At 41.8% G+C, this 14,081-nt stretch overlaps 1 protein-coding gene across 1 annotated transcript; it reads right to left on the minus strand.

The window, feature by feature from the left end:
• Positions 1-1,654: 1,654 nt before the first annotated feature.
• On the minus strand, positions 1,655-3,712 carry KIF2B (kinesin family member 2B; the record flags this gene model as incomplete). Its single annotated transcript, XM_080826966.1, has 1 exon — positions 1,655-3,712. The coding sequence occupies one exon, from the start codon at positions 3,710-3,712 to the stop codon at positions 1,655-1,657; it is 2,058 nt and encodes a 685-aa protein (XP_080683092.1).
• Between the last annotated feature and the right edge of the window lie 10,369 nt (positions 3,713-14,081).

The following is a 14,081-nucleotide window of genomic DNA, read 5'->3' on the forward strand; positions in this document are numbered from 1 at the left end:
CCCCAGGCTAGATTCTTAACCCCATGCTTTTTTCTTTGCATACAAAAATAATTTAGATTAAAAACATCTCATTTTGAAGGAGAGATGACCTAGTACTAAGGGAAGACAGATCTCCAAAGTTTTATTTGGTTTAAAAATAGTCTGTAACTTCACCGGTAGGGATAAAGCAGCAGAGGGGATAATAATGTAGAGGCCATAATCTTGCCTAGTTACTAAAGACCAGGTGTTCCTGATGATCCTAATTGTTTTATACTGATAGCTGTTTGCTAGGACATTACTATTCTATTTTCTAGTAGTTACGTGTCAGTTTTCCTTAGTGCCAGTGAGGTCTTTGCCACTTAGAGGAAATTTTTTGAAAACAATAGGACATGTCTGCCAAAGGTAGTAACAGAATTTAGATACTCATTTTCTGTGTCCCCTCATTTCCCAGTCTGCCAAGTACTTTCTTTGCAAATCATTCCATTTTATTCCTTAAAAAAGGAGTTTGGAACTGGTGGAGTTGAAAGCAAAAGATCTTTGTTTCATTTTAGCATTTTATCAATATGTTTGCATAAGGTAAATGTGTATTAATTATATTTATATTTGCAAATTATATTAGCTTCTAACTCCTATCCCCCCCCCCCCAAAACGATGGACTTTGTGATCTCTGAATCAGGAATTTTTTTCTCCTTATTCAAGTGATATAAGGCACTGATATCTCCCACATTCCCTGTGAGGCCTTTATGGGATGTGCCCTGTTTCAGGCCAGAACATTTCTACTACTTTGCTGACTGGCTCCCTACCTTAATTTGATGGAGGAAAGCTTTTTTATGTGAATTATGTAAGCACAAAATTTGGCAAGAAAGTGAGAAGGGAAAAAAGCTTAAAGACACCATAGTCAACAAAGCCAGTGCTTACTCAAAACACACACAAACACACACACACACACACACACACAATCATTCTCAGGAAGCACAATACTTTGCCAATTTTAACTCGAAGATTAAAAATAAAAATCTCTCTCAATTTTAGGTTCTCACACAGAGCCCCTGAAATAAAATTCCTCCCTTCCCCATCCCCCATTATGACTAGAGCTTAGAAACCATTTGAATCTACACATCCACGCCACAGAAAGAGATTGGTGAGTGGGTATCATTAGATTTATGCCATTGTGTACCCTGTGGTGTATTCTAATTCTGGTCCCTTTGATCTGCAATGTGATGCCTTCTTAGTCACAGATTTGAGGTGTCTGGTTTCATCACAGCGCGGCTCTTTCTACAGCAGGATTTCTCAGCCTCAATACAATTGATATTTTCAACCAGGTAGTTATTTGTTGTGGGAGTCTGTCTGGTACATCATAGGGTGTTTCATAGCATCTCTGGCCTTCTACCCGATAGATGCCAGTATAACTGTCCCCCACTGCCAACTCAGTTTTGACAATGGAAAATGTCTCCAGACATTGTCAAATGTCCCTGGGAGGTAAATGGTTCCCAGTTGAGCACGAATGTCCTACAAAATGAAAACAAACTACAGAAATACAGAGGAAGAAGCAAGAGGACATTTCTGACAAGCATATTTTAAGATGTTCTAAGCTTTCCAGGAGGACCTTTATATCTAGATAATTTGGACATTTTCTTTTATAATAAGAGAGGTAGGGGCCACAGCAGTGTATCCATCATTTCAGATCTGACCTCTTGCGAGTGGCTCCACCATACTTGGTCTTCTTTTGGAGGTCAGCTCGTAATAATTTCAGTTTCTTTTGAATCTCAGTCAGAATACCTATTTTCTGATCCAAAATGGACAATAACTGGGCAATGCAAAAATCAACATCACAGTTTACCCCACCAGCTGTCTCCTGTATGTTTTTCCCTGGCCGTTGGCTTGATTCCTTCCATGAAGTCCTTGTCTCCTCTGCTAATGGAGTGGGTAACGTTTCAATGTCTTTAACCTGTTCTTCCTTCTCACTCTGTATATCACCACAAATTTTAATAAATCCATCCCCCTGAAGGGATGTTTTTGAATCTGTAATGTGATTTTCCAACATCCTTGGCACCTCAGGTCCAACCGGATAGAGACAGCGATGGTGGGGCCTTAAAGCCAGAGTCAATCCTTTCACTCTGTTTGCGTATCTTAAAGTGTTGAGGGTGTTTTCACAAGAGGCCATCCCTGGAGAAATCGTAGCAATCATACAAGTGGAGGAATTCTGGCCTATAAAGGAGTCCCGGAGCACCTGCGTCAGTTTGCTGGCTCTGAATGGGGTGTGAGACTTGTTCTGACCCAAAGCCCGGATGCATTCTTTGAGCGCCAGCAGACTTTTATTAATCTCCGCCCCTTCCAGCTGCCTTTTCCTGTTGACTTTGGCAGTATCTGCTCCCCTTTCGTTCCCAGCTAAGTCAACGAGGGAGAACTTGCCATGCAGTTTCCCTCCTGACTTTAGGATGATCTGGAACACAGCGTGGCTCCTGGAAGAGTGGGCATTGACTGACGTCTGTCCAGAAGTCCGACAGCTGTTTCCTAGTTCCACGAGGTTCAGCACATCCTCCACGCTACACACCTCCTGCTCCTGCAGTCCGACCACCTGGATTTGCTGATTGCCATCCTCAAGGACTTGCAGCTTCTTCTTCCAGTTCAACAAGTCATATACCTTGCCCCCGTAAATCTCAAAAAATGTCCCATAGACTTTGAGGTCCAGCTTCTCGTAAGCTGTGGTTCTGAGCAGGAGGAAGACATCCTGCGCCACCAGGGCGTAAATGCCTTTAGAACAATCTTGGTCCCTTCCCGAAAAGGCTCCGCCCATGGTGTGCGTTTTCCCACTGCCTGTCTGCCCGTAGGCAAAGCAGGTGGCCATGCCCTTGCGGAAGATGGACTCCACCAGCGGCTGGGCAGTGAACCGGTACACTAACTCATTGGAGGCCGTGTCATCGAAGGCGTGGTCGAAGCGGAAGGTCTGATTCTCCAGGTAGCGAGTGAGGTCTACCTTTTGCTTGGACTCGTGCACCATGACCACGTTGTCTGAGGGGATGGTGATGATGTCCAGGTCCTTCATGGTGGTCTCTCGCTGGTTGAGAGGACGCTTCCTCACGCAGACGCAGATCCGATGGTCTTCCCGGGGCTCCTCCAGGCTGGACACTTTGCTGCAGTCCAGGTGCCTGCGGTACTCTTCGATCATGCGCATGATCTCGTAGTTGGGGTTTCCCGTGTTGACACTGAGGGCGCGCTGGGCTCGGATCTCCAGTTGCAGCCGCCTGCGCTTCTCCCGCTGCTTTTGCAATTTCTCAATTTCCCGTAGGCAGGGAGACTTTTTGCGCTTCATCAGGCAAGGATTGCTGGGGACTCTCAGAGCCAGGCTGTCCCCCGAGGGCGTTTCGTTTTTCTGCGGGATTGCGGCAATCCAGCGCGCGCCGGTGCACTGGTCCCCGATGGCCGAAGAGGGCCCCAGAGACAAGGGCAGCAGGGAGGGCGCCGTGGGGTGTTCAGCGGAGGCCAGCGCGGGATTCAGCAGGAATATGGTCTCCAGATCAACCTTCTTACCCTTTTTGACTCCTTTCTCGACCCACTCTACCGTGACCCAAGAGTTTTCTCTTTTCATCTCTGTGACCACAGCAAGATGGATCCGCCCGTCGCTGCGTTGGATGGCCACGCAGAGGCCCACTTGGACATCTCCCGAGGGCAGCTTCAGGGGTTTCAAGGATGCAAGGCGAGGGGCGGCGGGGAGGCAGAACCGGCTGGCCATGGTGAAGGATGGAGGTGTCAGGGCTCGCTTTCGGGGGCCCTTGGGGTTGGAGCAGCAGGACCGGAGCCCAAGCCAGCCTGAAGCGCCCAGGGCACTGAGGCGCTCGTAGTTTGCACCTGCCTTTGTGAGTCCCATACCAGGGCTCCGCCTGAGCCACTGGCGTCACAATGGGATGGAGACAAGACAAGAGGCAGGGGAGCCTGGGGGTCGCTAGGTGAAAGGGGGCGGGGGAGGGGGTCGGCACGTTCCTGATTCTAGGTACAGAGACCGCTGGGCTGGAAGAATTGTTCTCTGCCGCCGAACACAGAGGGGTCGGAGTTAGCAGTGGGGTGTGTGTTCCGCGAACATGTGTGCTCCAGCTTTGGGACGAGCCGTTCGCCCCTGCGGCCTTGACCTGCCGCATCAAAGTGAAGCGCTTCAGTGTGAGAACCAGGCTGAACCAGTTCGGCCGTCCGGTGACCAGCGGGAGGAAGTGAAGGCAGAGCTGTCCGCAAATCACGGGCTTCTAAGGACAGGATCCCGCAGAAAGCCCTTCAAACCAGCCTTCCTTCTTCCGGCCCGCACCCCGTCGAAACTCTCTTGACTTGAACAGTCACAACTTAAAATTATTCCTGCTTAATGGGATTTCTCATTACAAAATCAAAATGAGTGGAGTGTAGTGGGTTCTTGTGGTAATTTGTTAGTAGGGCACGTCCTTTGGTGTAGCCTCTGGGGTTGCAAACTCGAAGTGTTTATCACATTCCAGGTGGTTCTGATAGCTAGAAAGTGAGTTCTGTTGCCTTGCAGACACCGCCATTTTTGAGATTCTTTCAGTAATTACTTTTCTAAATTCCTTCAGTAATTACACGACTGGCCTCATTATCCGTAATTTGGAGAGAAAGGAGGGACTGTTGGTGAAAACAGAGAATTCATCTTATACCTCCTTCTCATCCCAAAATATGTGTGTGTGTGTGTGTGTGTGTGTGTGTGTGTGTGTGTGTGTCCTTTAGAAGCTGTAAAGATGGGGCCGGTGGGATGGTCACGGGGATGGAAAGGCACTGAAGATGGTCAGAGACAACCATATATTTTGGCAAGATTACAGATTTTTTCCCCCCACTGTGGGATGATTTACTTGCAAAACAAAAAATTGACATTAGCTGCTGGGAAGGCCAACATGAAAGTGAAGGTGACATTTTCTTTTCTTCCAACATATCACACTGGCTTTTGGTAAGTCTGACGGTAATTTCAGTGACAGCCCCAAAGTAGCATGCAGTGGCCTGGTGTCCTTACAACCCTCCTTAGGACCAAGGGGACATTATGGAAACAAATTCTTGTTATAAACTGACTTCTTTTTAATGGAGAGTTCCTCTCTTCAGTAAATGTAGTAAAGCTTAAATTTTGAAAAGAAGGTATGTGGGGGGATATTGTATAAACTGGGTGAGTATGTGGTGCTCATTTTAGGCTCATGCCAATGGAGGGAGGGGAGAAAGGACTGTAGCCAATGGTCTTTTTATGATTATTAATTTCTTTATTTGCCAACTTTGAATATTTGCCTCTCTGCTTGAAATCAGTTTTTGTTTCCTTTTGTTAAGGACATTATGGAAATGTCCTTAATTCCTCTATGTTTCATTAAATTAACTTTTTTGAAAAATTTGTTGCTTTCAAGTTTTTAATATAGATATTATATATATTTACCTATATACATATATATATATATACACACACACACATACATATATACCTATGTGTATAAACCTTTATCTTTGAAAAAGTGTAATCTCTCAAAATTACTCAAACTCTAGCTCTTCCTGGTTAGGCACGTTTTTATACCCAAGCCAGTGATTTTTTTTCCTTTATAAATAGACAATAGCGGGGTGCCTGGGTGGTTCAGTGGGTTAAGCCTCTGCCTTCGGCTCAGGTCATGATCTCATGGTCCTGGGATCGAGCCCAGCATCGGGCTCTCTGCTCAGCAGGGAACCTGCTTTCCCCTCTCTCTCTGCCTGCTTCTCTGCCTACTTGTGATCTCTGTCTGTCAAATAAATCAATAAAACCTTTTAAAATAAATAAATGGACAATAGGTGATAAGGTACCGGTGGTCATGCAAAAAAAGAACAAATTTTATTTTGCTGTCCAGCATACCCATAAAGCCCTTTTCAGCTATCAAGGACCTTTCCTCCCCCTGCTTTAGTTCTCTTCTTTATATATATATTTCCCTTGAATATCTCATGTATTTCCATGGTTTATTATCACATATGTGTATATGATTATATATGTATTTGGAGAAAAGGAGAGTGCACTCAGGTATTTTTTTTAAGATTTTATTTATTTATTTGACAGACAGAGATCACAAGTAGGCAGAGAGGTCAGTAGAGAGAGAGGAAGGGAAGCAGGCTCCCTGCTGAGCAGAGAGCTCGATGCGGGGCTCGATCCCAGAACCCCGGGATCAAGACTGGAGCCGAAGGCAGAGGCTTTAACCAACTGAGCCACCCAGGTGCCCCTCAGGTATTTCTAAGTCTTCTTAGTAGTTCTAACCTCTTTCCACTGACTTCTCTCTCCTCCTCAGCCCATTCTTTGGAGTGAGATAGTCCTTTCCCCATCCCTAGAAGTCTTCTGTAATGGTGACATCCTTTCATCTCCCAACCAATTACAACCCTGCTTCCTGGGCCATCCTCATCCAGACAGAGATTCTCTCTATTTCTCATGCTGCTCCTAGAGTTACTCTTACAGCTAATCCTGTAGTCCATGGCTGCTTACAAACATTTCCATAGCTCTCCATCATCCTAATTGATAAAGTAAAAATTCCATTCCAGAGCACATGGTACACATTGCCATATTGCCTGCCTTCTCATCCTCAAACTTTACCACTGCCTACACTTAGTCTAAAATTGGACCATACTGAAGAATTTGAGGTCCTTCCATATTAGGGTACATAAAATTCACCTACAGAGCTTGTTAAAACAGATTGTGGGTCCTCACCCTAATGATTCTGATGCAGGAAATGTGGGGTTGAGAATTTGCATGTCTAACAAGTTCCCAAGCGATGCTGATGCAGCTGGTTCTAGGCACACAGGCCTTGGGAATCCCTGTTTTAGCTCTTGGAACAGAAAAGCTTCTCTGTATCCCTTCCTTTCCTTGACCTCTTTAATATTTATCTTAAATATCACTACCTCTCGAAATGCTTCTCTGACCTTGTTGAGAATACTCAGGCAAAATAGCATGAAATGGGCATATCCCTTCCTAAGAAATAGTATCGAGTACTGGTTGGGTTTGTTTGATCAGGGGGACCCTAAAGCTTCATTTTTAGGAGCAACTAAAAAAAGAAAAATTCCCATGGGTAAATATAATAATCTGTAGAGAGTCACTTGAGTGCTTTTACAATTTTGATAATCTGAAACTACATTTGCAGCAATGATTTTTTTTATTTAATAATACAAAATTCAGAATTCAGTTACCATCGACATAACCTTCTCCTTTTGTGGAAACAGTCCATCTCAGAAAACACTGTGAATCTTTATTAATGAGATCAATATAGCATTTGTCAAAGTGTGAAGGCCTAGATAGAAGTTATGGTATCATTCTGGTCCAAGACGTAAATGGCCATTTGGTAGATGAGCAGTTTCTCCAGGTTAGACCCTGAAGATTGGAGACATGCATTCTTTGACTCAATATAACCAAGCAATCTATTTCTGTGACATTCTTAACCACATGCTGCTTCCTAGGCCAAAGGCATACTACCCTCAAGGAGCTTCCCATTTATGCTATTAGTATTATTCCCTATTATACTATTATTTATATTATTCTATGTACCTCTTCGAAACCAACTGCTATGTCCTCTTTATTTCAAATCCCCCCTTTTTTAGAAGCTGAGCAAGTACTAGGTGTAGACTCCTCAAGAGAGGATGGTATGGGAAGAAGTAAGCACAGGAAATGAACTTAGTAATTTTCATTTATTAATTACGTACCTGCTCCCAGGTTGGGCCCGTCAGAGTTACTTTACAGGACAGAATGTGATTTCTAGTCTCATTTTAGATGCAAACCTCCCGGGAGAAACACATCAAATAATCACCTTTCTAGGACTGTTTGAATGGACATCTAGCAGCTGTTCAATGTGTTTGATCACCTTGGGGGTCTGTACTTTTCCAGTATATGGATGCAACCTGAGGTTGATTTAGTTCTTCAGAGGAGCTCAGTAAATTTTCCCAAATCTCTTTGAAGAAATGGAATTCATCATTTCCAGCTTTAAAGTTATGTTTTGTTTTGTTTTGTTTTGAGAGTAGATAGGTAACTTACTAGGTGTATGCCTTTAGATAACAAGGGGGAAATTAACTTTTAGAAGAAGAATAGTATTTTACTATTACAGCAGGTATCTCTGTCTTTTGACATTTCAACATTTTCCACATGCACTGCACTTAACCAGAGCTGATAAGTCCACATTTCTCTAGCCCTCTTACTGATTTAATAGGCAATTGTTTCTATGACAACAACATCAGCTCAGAGCCATCTTTCCCCAGCTTATTAAGCACTGCTTACCTGGGGATATTTACATGATTCCTACATATCTGTTGATTGTGGAAGTTAGTCTTGTGATGTTCGCCAAGGTGGTAAGACTAACCATGGTCGGTGGCTCACTTTAAACCCACTTGTTAGTTAGCTTTCATGTTTCAGTTTTACTCAGCACGCTGAGGGGAGAGACTTGGGTTTTGTTATTAGTGGATGTATGTATCAGTATTATTTGCTTGTAACTCCCACTGCAAGTACAGAAATCATGCTACCCATGAACAAAGTAGATGTCTTTGTAGCTCGGCTATGGTCCTTTCACTTGAAAGTCACGTGCTGTGTTCCTTGCCCATAGAGACTTCTTTAGATCATGCAATTCAGGGTATTTAGGTTAATTTTTTTGCTATGGAACAAACAAAAAACTATATGGGAGACATAATACTTTTCTGAAAAATAACTGTAGGAACTTGGATATTTGTCCTACAGGAAGTTTGAGAACAGACCTTTCTATATCTACTTAAAAAGAAGAGGCACATAGTGTGTGCTTTTTTTAAAAAAGATTTTATTTATTTATTTGATAGAGATCTCAAGTAGGTGGAGAGGCAGGCAGAGAGAGAGGAGTAAGCAGGCTCCCCACTGAGCAGAGAGCCTGATTCGGGGCTCGATCCCAGGACCCTGGGATCATGACCTGAGCCAAAGGCAGAGGCTTTAACCCACTGAGCCACCCAGGTGCCCCTAGTGTGTGCTTTTTGAGATAAGGTATGTGGACATTCACTTATGGAAGTGCTAAACCCTCAAGACCTAGCATCACCTTTCTTGAAAAGCATTTCTTGACATCCACTGCTTCCTCTCCTCTTCCTCCATCACAACTAGATGATTTGCCTTCTTGTCTATTCCCACCTTTATCCCATACTTATTTCTGACATTGCACTTATCTTTTTTTAAAAAAGATTTTATTTATTTGTCAGAGAGAGATTGAGAGCACAAGTAGGCAGAGAGGCAGGCAGAGGCAGAGAGAGAAGCGGGCTCCCTGCTGAGCAAGGAACCCGATGTGGGACTCGATCCCAGGATCCTGGGATCATGATCTGAGACGAAGGCAGCAGCTTAACCAACTGAGCCACCCAGGCATCCCTGCACTTACCATTTTTGATTAAAAGTATCTGGCTCTTTCTCTCTAGGTAAATAATTACGACCCTTGAGAGAAGGGAGGAGAATACTTTACTTGTGTTTATATACCTGGTATCTGGAATAGGGACTTGTCCAATTTCCTAAAACTGTAAAAAGCAGCTCAGTAAGTAGATGTTTAGATGTTTTCAGAGGGGAGACTTAAGGTCAAACTAATGAATTACTTCATTCAGTGGGTATGCATCCAACAAACAAAAGATATGGCTATCTTTTAAATGTCAAGGTCTGAGCTAAGTGCTAGATATGAGGTAGTGAAGAAAACTGTCCTAGACACTGTCCTCATGGGGCTTACAGTCCCAATTTGGGAGACATATATTAACAGATAACCAGGTGTGTGTATGTGTGTGTGTGTGTGTGTAGTATATACATATTGCAGATATATGGATAAGATTCTAATAATTAGAGCTGTGTAAGGGTCAAGGTCCCATCCTAGTGTATATCCAATCAGAAATAAATGATAAATGAAAATTTGTTTGGAAGGATAGTGCAGACCAGATTTAAATAAGAGACCCAGGAGTTGGGCTAGATTTGTATTTTCAGATCGGGCTATATATATCAGAATCATCTGGGAATGTCTGACAAAGTACAGACTGCCTGGCTCCCCCCAGGCCTGCTGAATCAAACTCCAGCAGCCAAAGCCTAGGAATCCATTTCACTAAAAGCCCCACAGGTGATTCTTAAAATACTGTGAGGCCAGAAAGCACTGGACTGCATGCCTTCTTAGGTCTCTTTCTGTTCAGAGATTTTATGATCTCATGGTTCTGTTGGGGGCGGAGCAAGAATGATGCTTTGATATACCTGTGGTAGTGAGAATTTTTTTTTTTTTAGTATTTTTAATGTTTGAAGATACCCCTGCTTCGACAAATGGGACACAATGAAGTTTTACTGAGAAAGCTACTTTCAGGTTTCTGCAAAAGGCTTATTGCAAAGTCAAATCTTTGGTATTATTGTCTAACAACATGAATAAAATTGCATGGTATCAAGACCTCATGTCATCAAAGAAGATTTATAAGCATGAAGGCATACCATTTATTTTTGTGTCTCCCACAGTGCTTTAGAATAGCACCTAGTGCATAGTAGATATTTAATGAATGTTAAATGGAACCATTGCATAGCATGAGGTAAGTATATGATTTACCCATGCTTTTCGATTGCTTTTGCTTTTTTGCCAAGTATGTCAGGTGAAAGTTACACCAAAATTGAAAACCCTTAGCTTTATACTATGTCTCGGTATGATTTCTGTGGGTAGTATTATAAGCACTACTTATCATTGTGGGAGCCTGGTATCTACCTGTCAGAGTAACATATGTTTGCCATTTTGCAATACTTTCTTATATTCATATCTGGAAATAAAAAAGAACATTAAGATTCTAAGGAATAAGACATGATGTCAAAATAACCAGTTGATTCAGGAAAAAAAAATACTTCCCTTAGGCAACTGTTTGATTTAACAGAGATAACCAATGGATTGGTTTGTATGTTGAGTACATGTATCTCGTATTATACAAGCTGCTAAGATTCAGCAATTATTGGGAAACCTCTGGCTAGAAGCATTTGCTCTTAGTGAATATATATTTAATTTGGTAAATAAGGGATATTGCTTGCATAGCAAATGTTGGGTAAGGCTGTGCGCTAAAATCAGCATTTAGCAACTAGTTGTTAAGTAAATGAATGGATAGATACGTAAATGAAGACAATTGTCAAAACTCAACAAACATGCATTTTTCAGCCAGAGTGAAGGGATGTAATTCAGATCATGTTACAACACTGTTTTAAAAAACTCATCAATGGCTTTCCATTTCACTGCTTAAAAACTCAGCCTTTTCTTCCTGGCATTCAAGACCCTGCGTAATTTGCCCTTTGCCAGTCTCCACCCCGTTATCTGTGTCGTTCCAACCCCCTTTTTAAAATGTGGAGCATAGGGCACCTGGGTGGCTCAGTGGGTTAAGCCTCTGCCTTCGGCTCAGGTCATGATCCCAGGGTCCTGGGATTGAGCCCCGCATTGGGCTCTCTGCTCAGCAGGGAGCCTGCTTCCCCCGCAACCCTCTCTCTGCCTGCCTCTCTGCCTACTTGTGATAGGTCTGTCAAATAAATAAATAAATAAAATCTTTAAAAATAAATAAATAAAATAAAATGTGGATCATAAGGAATAACACGGAAGACATTGGGAGATGGAGAGGAGAAGTGATTGGGGGAAATCGGAGAGGGAGAAAAACCATGAGAGACTGCGAACTCTGAGAAACAAACTGAGGGTTTTGGAGTGAGTTTATTCTCATAGCCTTTTTTCATTTAAGTATAAGTAGCATGGTATATGGTCACAATGATTAGAGAAACATAGTACGTGATTCATTAAATGTTTCTAGAGAATTCTGATGCCATTTTTTTGAAGATTTACCTTCTGGGAAAGAGAATATCGGAAAGTGAAACATGCATAGGCTGGCAGAAAGTTGTCGTAGAATATTTCTACACTGTGAATGGGACCTTTGAGATGGGCCTTGTTTCCTACTTCATTAAAACATAATAGTATATAAAAGAGCTATCTCAAATAGAATGGGAGAAAACATTATCAATCTTGTCAGGTTTTATTTTGAGTTATAATTACTGGTCTCATTAATTAAGTAGATAAATTTTATCAGACCAATAAAAATTAGCCATTATAATGATTTACCAAAAAAACTGAAAGTACTATATTGTCTATTTGATGCTTTAATGGGGCACAATCAATTTTTATTAATTTTATATGTATGAAAAGTATTAGAATATTACTAGAAGAAAGCTTGTATTTAATATTACTTCTACTAATTCTTAATCATGCAGAGATTCTATTAATTCAGATTATAGTTTAGTGTTAACTTCAGTCTGTGAGCTAATAACACTATCACAGCTCTATCCGTATAAAAGTATTTATTATCAACCAAGTACTGATAGATAACCTATTATTTTTGATCCCCTAGCAGACTCTTGAAGTAAACAGGGTAGATATGATCTGTCACACCTTACAAACAAGAAAGCTGGAACTCAGAGAAAATATTTACAAGTTGACATTTATAAAAAAGTGATTTGAATTGGAATAAGGGCACAGATACTTTTTTTTTTCAGCGTAACAGTATTCATTGTTTTTGCACCACACCCAGTGCTCCATGCAATACGTGCCCTCCCCAATACCCACCACCTGGTTCCCCCAACCTCCCACCCCCCGCCCCTTCAAAACCCTCAGGTTGTTTTTCAGAGTCCATAGTCTCTCATGGTTCACCTCCCCTTCCAATTTCCCTCAACTCCCTTCTCCTCTCCATCTCCCCATGTCCTCCATGTTATTTGTTATGCTCCACAAATAAGTGAAACCATATGATAATTGACTCTCTCTGCTTGACTTATTTCATTCAGCGTAATCTCTTCCAGTCCTGTCCATGTTGCTACAAAAGTTGGGTATTCATCCTTTCTGATGGAGGCAGAATACTCCATAGTGTATATGGACCACATCTTCCTTATCCATTCGTCCGTTGAAGGGCATCTTGGTTCTTTCCACAGTCTGGTGACCGTGGCCATTGCTGCTATAAACATTGGGGTACAGATGGCCCTTCTTTTCACTACATCTGTATCTTTGGTGTAAATACCCAGTAGTGTAATTGCAGGGTCATAGAGAAGCTCTATTTTTAATTTCTTGAGGAATCTCCACACTGTTCTCCAAAGCGGCTGCACCAACTTGCATTCCCACCAACAGTGTAAGAGGGTTCCCCTTTCTCCACATCCTCTCCAACACACGTTGTTTCCTGTCTTGCTAATTTTGGCCATTCTAACAGATACTTTTTTGATAGATATCAGAGCATATTAAAAAAAATACTTGGTGTGGTGCATAAACAATGAATCTTGGAACACTGAAAAAATAAAATTAAATTAGAAGAAATACAAGAACCATAGTTCTCAAATAACACTAGGAAAGTTATTATCTGTCTGACTCTCAGACATTTGGTTTTATTTTGTTGGTATGTCAAATATAGGTAGTAGCTGATGTCAGACATGCTATGGTGAAGACAGTGTGCATGTGAGTCTCTTAGCAGAGGACCCATCTAACAGTAAGAATTCAATAAGCCGTATCTTAATGAAAGATGTTGAGGACTGATAAAAAGGTGGGTTTGTTGAGGAGAATTTTGAATCTTTCTGCTTTATAGGACCCACGACTTGTGATTTATCTGTAAGATGTCTTTAGGCTTTATCTACAGGGTGTCTTTATAGTTTCCTTCTTTCCAGGTTCACTAATGAAAAAATGAATTTGTGGTGTTATATGTCTAGAGAGACACATGATTCTTGATACTCCTTGTAGTGGAATTACAGAATGTTAGGTTTGAGAGAACTTAATGGTTCATACTGTCTTTTACTTTGTCCTGTTTTTAAATACTCTACAGACACGTAGCCAATCAATTAGACTTTTCTGGTTGGAAGCAGATGGATTTTGAGATCCTCCCTGGTCAGTAGAACTCAGAGCTATCATTCATTCGGTGTGCATTTACTGAGTAGATTTTGTATGCCAGGCATAGACCAGGCATACCATTAATGTTATATGCACTTTGCCTGGAAAAAGTGCTTGTATGAAATGCATTAAAATTAATTTGTATATATATTAATTTAAATTCCAGTTACTTAACATACAGTGTAGTATTAGTTTCAGGTGTACAATATAGTGATTCAACACTTCCATACATCACCCAGT

This window comes from Martes martes, assembly GCF_963455335.1.
Source record: "Martes martes genome assembly, chromosome: 16".
In the NCBI taxonomy this organism is placed as follows: domain Eukaryota; kingdom Metazoa; phylum Chordata; class Mammalia; order Carnivora; family Mustelidae; genus Martes; species Martes martes.